Source organism: Canis lupus, chromosome 20, assembly GCF_048164855.1.
Source record: "Canis lupus baileyi chromosome 20, mCanLup2.hap1, whole genome shotgun sequence".
In the NCBI taxonomy this organism is placed as follows: Eukaryota; Metazoa; Chordata; class Mammalia; order Carnivora; family Canidae; genus Canis; species Canis lupus.
This window is the reverse complement of record NC_132857.1, coordinates 21008257-21025688: the sequence shown is the minus strand read 5'-3', so window position 1 is coordinate 21025688 and position 17432 is coordinate 21008257. Positions and strand designations below refer to the sequence as shown.

The window sequence follows — 17432 nt, the reverse complement described above, 5'->3', positions numbered from 1 at the left end:
GACAGGAGACAGAGAGACTCCTCAGTACTGCAGGCATGCAAGAGGAGAATAGCAGCTCCTTCAAGAATGGTACAACACCTCACACCTCCTGCCCCGCCCTTTCTCCCATATGAGAAGAAGCCGTTAGCCACTTCAAGAAAAGCAGCACACTATCACCTCAAGGACCAAAGACACAAAGATCCACTGCCTCTAGAAGGGCAGGAAGTAATACAGACTCAGGAACTTATACCATAACCATTAGAGGATTTCTACCTTGGGGTAGGGGACAGGAAACCCTCTCCTGGCAAAACACCAACCTAATACAAGGCAAAAATTTGGCTCCTATGGAGAATACACTGAGAAATGTTAAGAAAGCCCAACTTCTACAGATGAAGCTGGTAACTCCTAGATAAGAATGAAGCTGACAGAGATCTCAAGAAAAAGAATCTATAAAAAAAAAAAAAAAAAAAAACACAGCAGTCTACTACCATGGGAAGGGCAAGAACAATGCAGCATGGTGAAGGAACGCCTCTATGATGATGTATTCAGGGACAGAAGAGTTGAATGTAGAACGTAAACATTGAGAAAATCCTTGAACACCCGAGCCATGCCCAATACAAGGGGATTCTAGAAGAATCTGAAGCCTGTGGTGCACTGCAGGTAACAATAGCAAGCAAACCCATCTTAGCTCTATTTTTTTTCCATCTTAGCTCCTAACTAGATTGAGCCAAATTCCCAGCCAACAAAAAATTAAAAAATAAATTAAAAGTGTGCATATTGTGTGCATATTTCCAGGCATAAATGCTATTTACAGTACTCTTGATTATTTCACAATGATGTTGACATTCTATCAAAACTATAGGGGATCCCTGGGTGGCGCAGCGGTTTGGCGTCTGCCTTTGGCCCAGGGCGCGATCCTGGAGACCTGGGATGGAATCCCACGTCGGGCTCCCGGTGCGTGGAGCCTGCTTCTCCCTATGCCTGTGTCTCTGCCCCTCTCTCTCTCTCTCTCTCTCTGTGTGTGTGTGTGACTATCATAAATAAATACAAATTAAAAAAAAACAAAAAACTATAAGACAGGAACACTTGGGTGGCTCAGTGGTTGAGCCTCTGCCTTTGGCTCAGAGTGTGATCCCGGGATCCCCAGATCAAGTTTCACATTGGGCTCGCTGGAGGGAGCCTGCTTCTGCTTCTGCCTATGTCTCTGCCTCTCTCTCTCTCTCTCTGTGTCTCTCATGAATAAATAAATAAAATCTTTTTAAAAAAAACAACTATAAGACATACAAAAAAGCAAGGAGAAAATAGCCAATTGTGAAGAAACAAAGCAATCAATGGAACCAGATTCAGAGATGACACAGATGTTGGAACTATCAGATAAGGACTTCAACAATAACTATGTCTAATTTGTCAAAGAATCTACTAGAACAGACAGTTAACCATGCATTAATACAGAGAAGATTTCAGCTGAGACATGTACACTATAAGATGGAGAGTCTAGTGGAAATATTAGAAATAAATAGGGTATCAAAGATGAATTCCTTTGACAGACTCACCAGGAAACTTGGCACAACTGAGAAAAGAGTCAATAAACTTGATAAGGCAATAAAAATTACCTAAACTAAAACACAAAGTAAAAAATAATAGAAAAAGCAGAACCAAGCATATAAAGGCTGTGAGACAGTACATATCAAATGGTCTGACACACATGTAATCGGAGTCTCAGAAGAAAGATTACATTAGAATATTTAAATAGACAATGCCTGAGAATTTTCCAAAAATGATAAAAGACATCAAACCACATATTAAAGAAGCAAGTTTTTTTAATCATAGACACATCACATTTAAACTTTTAAAACTCAAGCTAGAAAAATCTTGAAAGTAGAGGGGTAAAAGATATTTTGTACAGAAAGGCTTTGAGCAAACTTCTTGTCAGAAACTATGTAAGTCAAAAAGCAAAAACAAATAAGCAACATCTATAATGTAATGTGAAAAAATAAACTGTCAACCTCGAGAACATAGCAAAATACTTTTTCAGACAAACGAAAACTTAGAAAATTCATTGCTAGCAACCTGTAATATTAGAAATGTTCAAAAAATATGGTTCAAGCATATGGAATATGAAACCAGACAGAAATTTAGTTCAAAACAAAGAAATTAAGAGTTCCAGAAATGTTAAAATATATATAGATACATAATGAAGACCATTTGTCTTATTTTTAATTGCTCTAAAAGTCAACTGATGATCTAAAGGGAACACAGTAAAAACGTAAGGTTTATAACATAAAATAGATGAATATAATAGCGTAAAGGATGGGATGGAGGATTTGCAAGTTTAACAACTGTATCTCACATCGTCTTTGGCATCTCTCCCTGTCTAACAGAGAGAGAAGTGTCTAACAGACACTTCAAAATCAACTTGCTTTCCCCTCAGTTCCTGATCCTCCTCCTTCAAGCCTGCTCCACTTACAATCTATCCCAATCTCAGTTGTTGATTATCAGTCAACCCTTCCAACTCCTCAGGCTAAAATCCTTGAAACCATCTTTGATCCTTCCCCTTCTTACCGCCTTAACTCATCAACATACTCCCTTACTGCTATCTTCAAACTACACACTCAGCACTGCAACCATCTTGGTCTAAGCCACCATCATCTCTCACCCAGATCACTGCAACAAAATCCTAGTAAGTCTTCCAGGTTACACATTTGTCCTGTGGCTGACTATTCTCAACACAGCAGTTAGAGGGGACCCTTGAAAAAACTCAAGTGAGATCATGTCATTCCTCTGCTCAATACACTGCAGTCATTCCCTGTTCCATTCAAAGGAAAATGGCATCTTTACAATGGCCTGAAAGAAATATGGCTCTTAGCACATTTCCTTTCACTAGCTCTCTGACCTCCTCCTCTAATAGTCTGCTCCTGCTCATTCTCATCTAACTGCACTGGCCTCCTTGTCCTGGGACACAACAAACTCCGATCTTAGCCTTCATTCTAGCTGCTGCCTAGGATGCTTTTCCCCTAGAAGTCAACTTTCCTCCCATCCTGTAAGTCACTGTCCAAACCTCCCTTGCTTAGTGAGGACTAACTAGACCACCTATTTACAGTAACTTCCCCACACTCAAATACACACACTCTGCCAAGTCATCGGTGAGATGGATATATGGAATGATCTGAGTTCAAATTCTGACAAATCCATTTATTATTGATATAACGTTCCTCAAAATCAGTTCCCTCACCTATAAAACAAGGATCATAATGGCTACCTTACAGACTTGCTGTAGGACTTGCATATGAACTGTGTGACACATTCAGAGACTACAGCCTCGTTCATTCTACTACTAGCAACTAGCGCAGTGCGTAGCAACTTCAGTTGCTCAATAAATATTTGTTGAAAAAATTGTCGCTTTTATCATCAAACACAAAAAAACAAACCATGAAGTTTCTGAGAAAACCTCAGTTTAAGTGGGTTATACAACTTAACATCTAGAATAACACCAGGAAATACAGAGCTGCATTGAGTCACTATCCTAGAGTGTAAATGTGTAAACATAAAAAAGAGATAGCACATATGGCAGGCATCAGTGGTGATGATTTTCCCTCTGATTATGTTTCCAGATTAGTTATCATCAGCCAGCAGGAAATATAAGCAAACATTCGCTGGCAGAATTTTAGCCCTAGCATAAAGATCCATTGTCTCTTCATTAGATTCACCTTCCAAGCTGATTAACAAAACACTTTACTCCACAAAATCCAGTCTCCTTATACTAACATTTATGCATGGTGATTTTTTCCTCTATGTTTTTACTTACTTTTCTTTTCAGGGAACTTCTTTCCTATACAATTTGCTTTCTCTCTCTCTCTTTCTCTCTCTCTCTCTCTCTCTCTCTCGCTTATTTTCCTTTCTTAAACTCAGATTTGAACCTTTATTTCAGGTATTTTTCACTTGGGATTTGACCTTGCTAAATGTCTTTATTGCAAATCCCTCAAAGACAATCAAGGTATTTGCCTTGATTTGAAAAAGAGGGAGTTGATATTATGAAAGGAGCTTGAGAGGCAGCTGTTAGCTGCAAAAAAACTCTGTGCAAAGCTACTCCCGACTTCAGTGTCATCATTTGTAAAATAAGAATGGGCAAATGAGATTACTTCTCAAGTTCTTTTTCTACTTCTATGAATATACTTTTTCCTCCTCATTAGAAGGGAACCACTCATCCATCATAGATTTGCCATGGGTACATTTTATCAGGACCAGTAGGTAGGGAAGGACTCACTAGTTAGTCATCGTAAAATGGTCCACGTCATCTAGGCAAAGAAGAATTATACTTTGGAGCTCACTACAGCTACAGTATAGATAGGCCCCTGCAATCCTTTTTACTGCTTCTGCTGGAACTGGGGGACTAGAAATCTGGGAGAGACATAATTTCATTTCACTGATATTTAGTCATTTCCTTTTCGGCTTTTCTTCAGCTTTCCTGTTAGTCTTTGGTTCTTTTTAAAAATACAAACCCAGCTCAGCTTACGCAAGTTAAATCGATTCTAGATATAAAGGAAAGTAACTACATATCCAATCAGGTACAGCTTTACCCTGCTAGTGAAGAATGAACTGGAAAGTAAAAACAAACAAAAAAAAAAATACTTTTAAAGGTCAGCATAGGACAACTGCAAAAATTTTGACAAAAAATAATGATGATCCAGCAAGTATACAGTCTACAAAATGAGGATAATAAATCTTCAAAGACCGATATACAATAAAATGAGATAATGCACACAAGTACACAGTAAACAGAAAACCCAGACTTCATGTGTGATTGTGTGTGACACTTCCAGGCTGCCACAGTGTCCAAGGTGGTGCTTCCGCAGAGATGCTTAAACAACTTCCTTTGTCTATAATATGGTCTGCCACAAGGGCTAGCCTGGAAAGGACTGCCTCAGGGTTTTTTTTTTTTTTTTTTTTTTTTTTTTTTTTTTTTTTAATTCTACGTACAAGCTGTTCAACTCCATACAAACAGGTTAAGAGCACAAAATTTGGTCAGATGCACAGAGATCGGTATCACGGGACCACCACCTAGCCTGTCACCCAAGCAATACTTGAGGTGTCACACCAATATATGTGAAGTTAAAATGATCAATAATAAAGACAATTTTCACAATAATAATCTGACCCCAAGAAATTCAACTCCTCCATAAAGCACTCTTTGATTCCCCCCAAATTTTCTGCTCACTTACTGAAATGACAGTAGGTGGTCTTTCCTTCTTCTGCACTCTTAGAGCAACTCTTATCTCACACAGTTTCACCACCTCATTTGGTTGTCTACCTCATTTGGTGTCTATAGCACTTCTCAGATCGGATGGAAACTATTTCCTTTGCTGACCAACCAGACTAAAAACTACTCTAATTCAGCAATTCCATCCACCTAATCTAGTGCCTAGCAAATCAATCCATATAAACAGGCTGAAATTAACACAATAATCTTCATGATAAGTTTTACTTTTTTACTTGTTTACTGCCTATCTCCCTGCACATGAAAACAAGCTCCTTGTGGACTAAGACCCAGTCTGTCTTGCCCACCTGTGTACCCCGAGAGCCTAGCACAGCGCCTGCCACATATGGATAAAGGGCTGAAAGTCAGAGGGGAAGAAAAACCAACTTCCTACAACAGAGCTGAAGGGAAATAAAACTACAGTACTGTATTTCCTGCATTAACCTTTTCCATAAAATCACAAAATCCGAGAGCCTGGAGGAACCCTGCAGTTCATCTTTCGACATTTTGGGTTCCAAGCATAATGTCAACCACCAACATCCACTGATTAATCTCATTAGCCATCAAGGGGGAAAAGGGTCACAATATAAAAAATGTAATGTAGTGAGGTATGTGTTTGCTTAACTTTTTTTTGTATGTACGTTTAATGTACTACCTTTGGGTAATAATTTTAATCTGCATAGTACTTTACAATATAAAATTCCACATCTCTATTGAAGCATTAAAACTGTGCTCACAGGAGGTAACACATGGGAGACATTTAGAACAGGGTCTGGCACATGGCATGCAAAAGCGTCCACCTTATTCTCATCATTAGCCAATCGCAATGTGTATAACCATGAAGGAAGGCAGGCCTCCCTTTTCTACTCAAAGGCTTTCCAACAGTCTCATCCATTCTTTCTCTAAGAACAATTCATGGCTTACAAAGAAATAGCTACTACCAAAGGACCTTCTCCTCATCTAACCCCTAATTTCCATTACAGTAAGAAAAGGAAGGGAGGTCCTTTCCTTTTCACCTCATTGTCACTATGCAAACTTTCTTCCAAAGAGAGAAAGAAAGACAGAGGCAGCAGGCAGGCCTGCAAAAAAAGATCATTGCCACAGAAAAACCTAGTAGGTCTAAGTGTGAAGCCAGAGCATTGGGTGATTTTGCTGCAGGAACCCCATTTTACAAATCACTGCAAAACAGAGGGGGTAGGCCTAAACAAGGATTAAGGGGTTTCATTGTTAAGGAAATCTCAAATCAACCAGATAGTGGGAGTAGAGCATCTAGAAAGATCTGCCAACTTCAATACCAGTCTGGATTAGATTCTCTGAATTTGAAATTAATAGATAGCTTGAACTACAAGTTTGTTTATTTTTTTTTAACAGAACTGTTGGGATCCCTGGGTGGCGCAGCGTCTTAGCGCCTGCCTTTGGCCCAGGGGGCGATCCTGGAGACCCGGGATCGAATCCCACGTCGGGCTCCCGGTGCATGGAGCCTGCTTCTCCCTCTGCCTATGTCTCTGCCTCTCTCTCTCTCTCTGTGTGACTATCATAAATAAATAGATAAATTAAAAAAAAAAAAACAGAATTGTTAAATGAGCGTTATGTTATAAAAGTGTGACAAAAATTTATAATTCCCAACATACATATATAAGGTGATAAATTCCAAATTTTATTTAGAATAAAGAACATGAAAAATTTAAAGTAAGGTCTTTAACTGCTGAAATACTGTCTTCTCAGGTCCCTTGATCCTTGATTTATGGCTAACAGGCCTATTAAAGGTAACCTGGAAAGTATTTAAGAATCAAGAAACTATGTCCAAACAGGTATGAAATGCATGGACATTCAGCTTCAGCCTCAACACTCAGCTAAAATCAGCTTCATCTTGGTCCTCAGCCTTTGAAGGCAAAGGAGCCGAAGTCTAATTCAGGGCCATTTCTGGCATCAGTGTCCCCATCCATGATCAATAACTGAGTATCTTGTGATCCTAACTAAATTACGTCACTAATAGTATGTCATTTGAATGCAGTGCAAACATCTGCAGATTCACCTAAAATATAGATAAGCATTCTAGATGTGATGTGGGTAAAAATCTCTATGTTTTACATGTTGACATTTTAAGAGCCAGGGAAAGGTAAGTGACAATTCACTACTGCAATAATAAAATAGAAGAATATGGGCAGCCCAGGTGGCTCAGAGGTTTAGTGCTGCCTTCAGCCACAAGCCTGATCCTGGAAACCCGGGATCAAGTCCCACGTCGGGCTCCCTACATGGAGACTGCTTCTCCCTCTGCCTGTGTCTCTGCCTCTCTCTCTGTCTCTCATGAATAAATAAAATTTTAAAAAATCTTTAAAAAAAATATGATATATGAGGATTTGGGAAGCTGTTCATTCTATATCCAAAAATAATAATAAAAAAAAACTTCCAAGTAACCAAGTACATGGAAAAATAAGTTGGAATTTATAAAAGTATCAAAAGAAAGTACATTGGCCAGCTGTTTCAAAAACCTAAATAATAAGACCAAAACCAGGGATTATGTGATAATTCTCATATTTGTATAACTTTTTAATATATATCTATGAATAACAATAAAAATAAGAACTATGTTTCATTTTTAAGTAATTACACTTAGGCCTGAGACTTTCAAGAAAAATCCATTTGGGTATTTTCATATCCTGTGAGGAAAGAGTAAAAGCAGAATTTCAACTTCTGCTTTGAAAGAATGTTGACTTTGACATTTACCTATTTGGCAAAAGCATCTATTCGGTTCATCTCGAATTCAGACCAAGCGTTTCCTCCTGGTTTTCACCTCTGCACATTCTTCCCAACTCGCATTTGAAAAACTAAATATGGGGTTTGCTTCTTCCAGTCTAAGCCTAAGAGATACTTATAGGTCATGTTGTCAAGGAAGCCCCTGAAGCACTGGTCCACCTTTCTTTACCTGCTCTTCAGGTGAGGGGGTGGAGGGAGATTTACATCCAGATGAAAGGCATCCTGGTGTCTCTGGGTGCATTCTGTGAATCTTTCCGAAACAAGCCTGCTCTTGCCCAAACCTGCATTTCTCAAAATATTTGTTACAGGGAGGGGTGGGGATACCTGGCAGGGATAGAGCTGAAAAGAACAGGAGCTTGGGAGCCCAGAAGCCATGGATTTGAAGCCTAACTCACTGACTCAGCAGGAAATTTAACCCTGCAGACCTTCTGTTTTTTTCATCTCTCACATGAGGATTACCGTTCTCCAGGGAGTTGTGCTGGTGACGTGACTAACGTGGGTAAAATTCCAAGTTCTGGCCTTAGCCCAAAGTATCTACTCAATAAACAGCAGCTCTGACCCTGAGTGTTTAACCACTTCCTTCATGGTTCCAGATTTTACAGATCCTGTGAAAGGGCTGTAACAGAGGTCTCTCATCAGCTCCAAGGTCTGGAACTTCCAGTCATCCCTCCTCCTAGGCCTTTGCTTTCAACATCCAACATCTCCAGGCCATCCTGTACATACAGCGCAACGTGCCTGCCCGGCTCATCCGCCTCCACATTTCTGGAAGGGACGTGGATCTAGTCAGAGAAAATCCTAAGGCAGAGAAAATCAAAATCAAAGATCCCAAGCTGGGCAGCCTGGGTGGCTCAGCGGTTTAGCACCGCCTTCAGCCCAGGGCCTGATCCTGGAGACCCAGGACACTGGGCTCCCTGCATGGGGCCTGCTTGTGTCTCTGCTGTGTCTCTGCCTCTCTCTCTCTCCCATAAGTAAGTAAGTAAATAAATAAATAAATATCTTAAAAAAAAAAAGATCCTAAGTTTATCTAGGTGGCACCACCCAAGAGCCACAGAACACGTGAGGCTCCCTACATGGAGCCTGCTTCTCCCTCTGCCTCTCTTTCTCTCATAGATAATAAATAAATAAATAAATAAATAAATAAATAAATAAATAAATAAATAAAATTAAAATCCTAAAAATAAGGATTTTTTTAAGCTGCCTTAAGCTGGGCAGCCCGGTGGCTCAGCGGTCTAGTGCTGCCTTCAGTCCAGGGCCTGATGGAGACCCAGGGCGTTGGGCTCCCTGCATGGGGCCTGCTTGTGTCTCTGCTGTGTCTCGGCCTCTCTCTCTCTCATAAGTAAGTAAGTAAATAAATAAATAAATAAAAATCTTTAAAAAAAAAAAAAAAAGATCCTAAACTCATCTAGGTGGCACCGCCCAGGAGCCACAGAAAACGGACCGAGTCCCACGGCGTTCTCCCTGCATGGAGCCTGCTTTTCCCTCTGCCTGTGTTTCTGTCTCTCTCTCTTAATTAATTAATTAATTAATTAATTAATTAATTAAGATCGTAAAAATAAAAAAGATCCTAAGCTGGGCAGCCCGGGTGGCTCAGCGGTTTAGCACCACCTTCGGCCCAGGGCGTGATCCTGGAGTCCCGGGATCGAGTCCCACGTCGGGCTCCCTGCACGGAGCCTGCTTCGGTCTCTGCTGTGTCTCTGCCTCTCTCTCTCTCACCTAAGTAAGTAAGTAAATAAATAAATAATCTTAAAGAAAAAGACCCTAAGCTTCTGTAGGTGGCACCGCCCAGGAGCCACGGAACGCTGGAGGGAGGGCAAGAGCCTAGGCCGGTGTGGGGCCGCGCTGCGGACGCAGGGAGCGCAGCGCGAGGCGCCCCGGGCCGCGGCTCCTCCTGCTAAGGGAAGACGCGAGGGGCCGGGAGGCGGCGGGGCTGCGTGCGCGCCGCGGGGACACCCGCCCACGCGCGGCTCCGCCAACGCGCCGCCGCCGCTCCCTCCCTGAAGCGAGGAAGAGGGCGGCAGCGTCCGGGCTCACTTCCTGCGGGCGTGAGGAGAGGCGTCCCGCCGCCGCGCGCGCCCCGCCGGCACCGACGTGGCGCAGCCGCTCGGGAGGCCGCCCCGCCGGCCGGGGCCTTCCTTCCCGCGGGGCGGCCGCCGGTCACCCACCTTTCTGACTCTGCGGGCCGTGTAGAGCCCCATGCCGTCCTGGACGCGGGAGGACTTCAGGGAGAACCTGTCCGGCACGTACATGCCCAGCATTCTCGCCGCCGCCGCCGCCCCGCCCCGCTCAGCACCAGCGCTCGGCGCCCGGGAGGCGACACATCGACATTTGGGGGTGCTGGGGTGGAGGGGAGAGGCCGGCGGGAAGGAGGAAATGGAGGTGGCCTCCCAGAATCCCCACCTCCCCGCCGATTCCAGGATCCCCCGCGGCTCGGCCCCTCCTCGTCCCGGGTCTGGCTCAGCCCGGAGCGGCCGCGGCCGCCGCTGCCATTGCTGCCGCGGGGGCGCGGGGGGCGCGGGCCGGGGCGCCGCGGCCTGGGCGACGCCGCGCGCTGATTGGCCCGACGCTGGCGGCCGGACCCGCGCCGGGAGCGGTGCCGGGAGCGCGGCGGAGCTCGGGGCCGCCAACCCCGGAGCGGCCCCGGCTGCTCCCCCGGCCCGGCTCCGCAGAGCTGGGGGTGCTGCCGGGCGGGGAGTCCTGCCCTTCGGAGGTGCAAAACGAAACGGGCCTTGCGGGGGGCGTCCTCCGAAGGCAAAGCGTGCTCACTGCCCGGCGACTGCAAACCAACCCTGAGGACTAGGAACTTTGGGGCCTTCTCACATCTCAGTTAGGCACCTCTTTTTTTTTTTTTTTTTTTTTTTAAATGCTTGTTTCAGAGATTTGAATTCATAGGGAATCGGTGAGTATGGGGATTAACGTCCAGAGAAAGGGGGTGTACACAGTCTGCAACTAATAATCCATATTTCAAGTTAATTCAAAATTTAAATTTCAGGGCAGCCCTGGTGGCTCAGAGGTTGAGCGTCCGCCTTCAGCCCAGGACGTGATCCTGGAGACCCGGGGTCAAGTCCGAGCCTGCTTCTCCCTCTGCCTCTGTCTCTGCCTCTCTCTGTGTGTTTCTCATGAATAAATAAATAAAATCTTCAATAAAAAGAGATTTAAATGTCGATTTAAGTCCATTGGAAACTAGTTCTTGTATGGTGCTGTAACCCAAGGGAAGTTCTTACACTTCCCAAGAAAACACCGTTCCTGAGTCTTACCTTGCTTGGAAATCACCAGGCCTGTCACAGATCTCCAGCCCATAAGCAGGAGAGATGGGAGGGAACCCTGAAACCATAAAATCCAGTATCACAGCAAGGAAACAACAGACGTCTTGTGTTAGTGTTTTTTAATAAAGTTTGGTACATCTCAAAAGAAATTTTATAAGACTCTTCTGTAAGACAAACTAGGAGCTTTCCACTCATTTCTCTGGATATTCTTGATAGTTTTCTACTCTGAGGTCTTTTGGAATTCATGTAATGTTCCTATAAACATTTGATGTTGCTTTTAACCATTAAAAATAATAATTCTGACAACATTAAAGGCCACACTTTAAAAAATCAGCTAAATAAATTTTAAAGATTTTATTGGCTGCATTCAACAATCTGTGAATGGGGCAGCATGCAGTCTGGCAAACAGAAAAGAGCTTTGAGGAGCTGTACTAAATGAAAGACTTTTACAGACAAGAAAGCAGAAACAAGGAAATTATACTAAACAAAATGCAGATTGGCTGTCGCAAGGTTACTCTCTTTTAGGTGATGGCAGATATCCATCTGGCAGATTACCTATCTAGTGCTCATCAGGCAACTCCCGATTGGTTTAAAATTACATTTCTACAAGAGCCAAAAGTAATTAAGTTGAATCTCAGTTTGGTAACATGAGGCTTAGCATAAGTGACTCCATTCTGAGCCTGTTGTTTTGTTTTTAGCAACACACACACCATGGAAGTGATTTCTATTTCTTGAGGACTAAGAAAAGCCTTGGAACACAAATAGTTCCTAATTTCTTAAGTAGAAGAATTTTATTAAAATCATATAATAACAATGCTTGGAGATTTTAATGAATAGAATAAATGACCCTCTTTTTGAAACATGTAGAAGTAGCTTTGTCAGGGGTGAGAAGAACAGTGCCTTAATTATTCTCTGAGTTTTGATCCCTTTGACCCATCCCAGAAAGAACTCTTTCACTTTCTGTAGGGGGAAATGAGTCAATAAATAAATTCAGTTTGGGGCACCTTGGTGGCTCAGTCAGTTAAGCTTCTGCTCTTGGTTCAGCTCAGGTCATGATCTCAGGGTTTTGAGGGCAAGTCTGGCATTGGACTCTGCACTCAGTGTGAAGTCTGCTTGTCCCTCTGTTCCTCTGCTCATATGCATGCAAGTGCATGCTCTCTCTGTCTCTAAAATAAATATTAAATAAATAAATATAATATTTTAAATAAATAAATACAGTTCATTTGAATGGAATTTGGAATTAGATGGCCTTGAAACACATCAAAGGTGTTGAGGAAATATTTCTTGATTAAAAGTCAATTCTGAGTCTAATCTGAGATGGTCAAACTCGTGCTCCAAAGAATCTGGGCCAAGTCTGTTTCCCTGGGGTCCTTTAAACCAGTGCTACACCCAGGCCAGACCAGGTCCCTGAGCCCAACTGGAACCAGATCACAATCCAGAGCATGGCTCATGGTATTTTCCCCAGAGCACTGTTCTTTGTCAGACACAGCCTTTCAGTTCTGGTCCTCAAGCCACAATGGCTTTTCAATCAAAAGTTTTGCCAGTCTCTTTGGGCACAGAAGTTTCCACAGCTTTCGATCATTAGGAAAAGGAATGCTTTCTGGTCTTGATCTGACACAACCCTCATTCACTGATGACCCTTGTTTGGCATACCTCCCTTTTTGTTGTGTGTTAAGTTTCTAGGGAGCAAAGTCGCCAGCTTGCAAATGCTCATCTTTCTGAATGTAGGAATCTTCATTAATAAATATATAGTAAAAATTAAATGCTTGAGTAGATAAGTCTGACATTAATAAAATGAGAAACTTTCCAGATCTTTTATGAATGTCTGTCAGAGATTTTGTTAAACTGACACAAATAATAGATTTCATTAAAGACTATGACATTCTTTTTATCTGTGTGATAGAGTGTCCAGAAGATCTAGTGCTTCAAACATGGAAACCAGTAATAAAAAGCTCTTAATAATAATCTCTATTACAACACATAAAAAAGGACACATGTTTGCCAAAACAAAATGCATAATACTGACCGGAAATTTGATTCTGAAGCCTGTAAGACAGTAACTGTACCATGAGTCACTTCTTAGAACTTTAAAAGCTAGAAAAGTGACCTTTCAATATTATCTTTGAAAAATGGGAAATTAAAAGTCTGCTTTATATCAAGAGTTTAAATCCAGTCTTGAAAAAATAAGTAAGAAAATCAAAATAGTGACATCAAAGTACTACATGCACCTGATTTACTTATTCTAGAAAATTTTGCACTATTTTGACATAAGAGAATGACTCTAAAAAACATCTCTCCTTATTTTCAAATGTGCTTCGGGAGGCAAAATTTTTTCACTGATATGCCTAAAGCCAGCTCTACTTGTCGAATTCAAACTTCTATGCTGCTGTAGGCCTTGTTTTCTCATTACAAGGAAAGATTTGAATTATTATTCTGTATTAATCAATTATTTTACCACACATATTGAAGAATTTTTTTGATTGTGTCTTGGTTATTAATGACTATTTCCAACTGCCATGGTAGACTAAAAGCCTGATAGGAAAAAAACAAAAACCAAAACAAACAAACAAACAAAAAACACTGAGGGTTATTTGTCTTTAGTTTCCTGAGAGTCAGAAGGATTTTGTAGCGAATGAATACAAAACCAAGTTTCCTGAGAAGAAAAGAATAAAGATTTATTTGGTGTGACTCAAAAAAAAAAAAAAAAAAAAAAAGAATCCTGAAAAATCCATTGTGGGGCTGTCAGATTCTTGCTCTAAAATCATTTCTCCTAAAAAAAATAATAAAATAAAATAAGTAAAATAAAATAAAATAAAATAAAATAAAATCATTTCTCCTTAGCATTGATTCTACAATAGCAATAGCACCATAAAAAGATGACCTTGAAACCTGAGCCTGCATATTTAATTTTCGTTAATCTCTTGGTTTTAAGTGATGATACCAAAGATTTGTATGCAGTAACAGAACATAATCATAAAATCCTTTAATTAGAAAAAACCTTGGGGCACCTGGCTGGCTCAGTGGGTAAAGCACACAACTCTTGATCTCAGGGTTGGGAGTTTGAACTCCACATGGGTGTAGAGATTACAAAGAAACAACCACCAACAACCAAAAACATGAAGAAACCTAGAAACTGTTGGGACCAGAGTGAGTAATGTTGTAAAAAGAAAAGCCAGGGAATCCCTGGGTGGCTCAGCAGTTTAGTGCCTGCCTTTGGCCCAGGGCGCGATCTTAGAGTCCCAGGATCAAGTCCCACATCGGGCTCCCTGCATGGAGCCTGCTTCTCCCTCTGCCTGTGTCTCTGCCTCTCTCTGTGTGTGTCTTTCATGAATAAATAAGTAAATAAAATCTTAAAAAAAAAAAAAAGAAAAAGAAAAACTTATTAAAAAAAAAGAGAGAGAAAGAAAGAAAGAAAGAAAGAAAGAAAGAAAGAAAGAAAGAAAGAAAGAAAGAAAAGGAAAGCCAAAAGATAAATCCGTGGGTCATGGCCCCCAAAATCAATGCTGTTCACTGAGCAGCATATGGAAGGAAACGGGAAGCTGAAGGAAAGAGGAAGAAATGGAAAAGGATAATAGTTTCCGAGCATTGAGGCTACTATATACCAGAAACTGGACTTTCTTGGTATCCATTGTCTTAAAGCCCCAACAGCCCTATCATACCAATTTGGTAAAGTAGATTTTATTAGTGCCATTTTACACACAAGGAAAGTAAATTCCAGAGAAGTGATCAATCATAGTCACTTTCACACATCCATGAAGTGGTGGAGGTAATTCAAACCCAGGACTGGCTGATTCCTATGCCCTTGATTCTGTTTCCTGCTGATGCAGTCTGGTTCACTTTCCAGTTACACTTCCCATGAGACCTTAGGAGAGGAGGAACTCTCCACTTCTCTCTCTCTCCCTCTCTCTCTATCTCTCTCTCTCTCTCTGTTACTCTCCCTCCCTCATCTCCCTTTCCAATGCCCTATCCAACTCCTCCTCTAGAACTGGGCAGAAAATTTGATTAGCCAAAGTCCATAATACTTACTCTGTTGTCAGATGCTCCAGTTGGATTCAATCATGTCAAAGAGAAGATCGAGTCCTGTGATTCTCCAAGGACTTTCCTCTACAAAGAGTGACCGACTGTATAATAAGACTCTGCTTTTACAGAAAGTTTCCCTGAATCTGGAAAGTCTTTTGAAGTGTGGCCTATTTATAACCACAGCCTAGCTCATCCACACATTTCTAATCCACAGAAGTGATAATATTAAGAAGAACCAATAATTAAGTGAAAAGCAATACCAATGCTCCTATGTTTGTTAGAACCTCACAATTTGTTCTACTGATTTCCCTCTTCCTTTATTGAAATAAAATGGTGACTTCAGAGCTCAACTCTGAAAGAGTGGGGAGCACCTTCATAGCATACCATTCCAAATGAGTAAGGAGAAATCTTAAAGTGATCATTTTCTATAAACTCTCTAAAACAATGCAGAGAGTAAAATAATCATTATTATTATAATGTCTTCTATTTAGCACAGAGAGGCAAGGACCATCCTTTTCCTTAGAAAATCTTATTTCAAATAAACATCACAATTGAGTGCCCATGTCTTGTCAACCTCTCTCCATCAAAAGGGGCACATACACAATCAATGAGGTAATTCCCTCTGAATCGGGATCTCCGTAAGGCTTCCCCTCTACCATTTCTTTCTATGTTCTGCAGCTGGAAGTTTCACATAGTATTTCATCACCAGAAAGGTAAGCTTCTAATTCCATCCTATCAGGCTGAGTGTGCGATCATAGCAAATTAATACTGGCAATCATTAATATTAAATTTCTCGGGATCCCTGGGTGGCGCAGCGGTTTACCGCCTGCCTTTGGCCTGGGGCGCGATCTTGGAGACCCGGGATCGAATCCCACGTCGGGCTCCCGGTGCATGGAGCCTGCTTCTCCCTCTGCCTATGTCTCTGCCTCTCTCTCTCTCTCTCTCTCTGTGTGTGTGTGTGTGACTATCATAAATAAATAAAAATTAAAAAAAAATAAATTTCTCTCCTTTGTTTCCAGTTGTAATCAGGGACTATATTAATATATTTTACACATGAATGAAGAATATTGTTTTTTATTTAGTCCCATAGGTGAGTTCAAGACGTTGTTTTTCCGTGCTTTAAGAAGTCTAGGGGTGTCTGCTTCTGTGCTCTCTTGCTCTCTCTCAAATAAATAAATAAATAAAATATATTTTTTTAAGTCTACGTTTAGGCAGCTATATATTAATGTCACTTATTTCTAACACACCAACAAAATTTTCTGTAGCTCAAGTAGGCCTATAGATCTTAAGCTTTTATAGCCAAACCTAATTTGGGAAGTGTAGTATTTAAATTATATACAAGACCAAAATAAAGAAATAATATATTATCCCCAAAGTTACCAATACGATTTGCCCTAAAGGTAACTTAAATTCATTGTTATAAGAAACTTGTCTACATATGGAAAACCAAAATGGAAGACTTCTGGCTATGTGACAGGTATATTCTCTGGAGAAAAGATAAAAAAAAAAAAAAAGTAAATAATCTGGCAAAAATAACAGAAACTCTTATACCATGTTTCCTCCATGAATTATGATCCTGCCAGCCTTTGCACTGCTGTTCCCTTTGTCTGAGGAATTCAGTTATTATAAGTCTCCATTGAAGGCCACTACGTAGCCGTGAAAAAAAAAATTGGCATCATGCTGATTCCTCAAGTCATCAGCTCTGAACGTTTCTGCAGAATTTCACCATAAAGAATCTTAGGCCAGAAGGAAGCCAAAAGGGTTTTTAAAAAAATCATACAGACCATATTAGAATCTGTAGTAAATTATATAGGCTACCCACAAAAACAGCTTCTGGAAACCTCTTGCCCAGACACAATTGCCAAAATAGTCCCCCTCCTTTGTTTCTACCATAGGGAACTCCTTTCTATTAGGAGTGCTTCCCAGTCTCTGCTGGAGTGGTAAGGAGCCATGGAAACAGCAAGGATTTGGGAATCAGAGTATGAGTTTGAGTCACGGAGCTGATAAGTATTAGCATGAGACCACAGGAAAGGTTAATAGCTACCCTACAACTACAGTAAGAATCATATGACTAACTTTGCAGAAACCCAGACACAAAATTGGTTCAAAATTAACAGAAATTATTTTTTTTATTATTATTACCATGGATTAGGACTATG

At 41.2% G+C, this 17432-nt stretch overlaps 1 protein-coding gene across 9 annotated transcripts in view; it reads right to left on the bottom strand.

Annotated features, from left to right (window-relative positions):
- Nucleotides 1-10504, bottom strand: part of PRDM5 (PR/SET domain 5) — a 200509-nt gene extending 190005 nt beyond the window's left edge. For 8 of the 9 annotated variants that reach the window (XM_072788558.1, XM_072788557.1, XM_072788560.1 and 5 more), the window contains exon 1: nt 10153-10504. In XM_072788558.1, the coding sequence (XP_072644659.1) occupies nt 10153-10245 (93 nt within the window). In that variant the 5' untranslated portion in view covers nt 10246-10504. Of the gene's footprint in view, nt 1-7960; nt 9376-10152 lie in introns of those variants that run through there. The other variant, XM_072788563.1, reaches the window with a different exon arrangement.
- Nucleotides 10505-17432: the final 6928 nt, after the last annotated feature.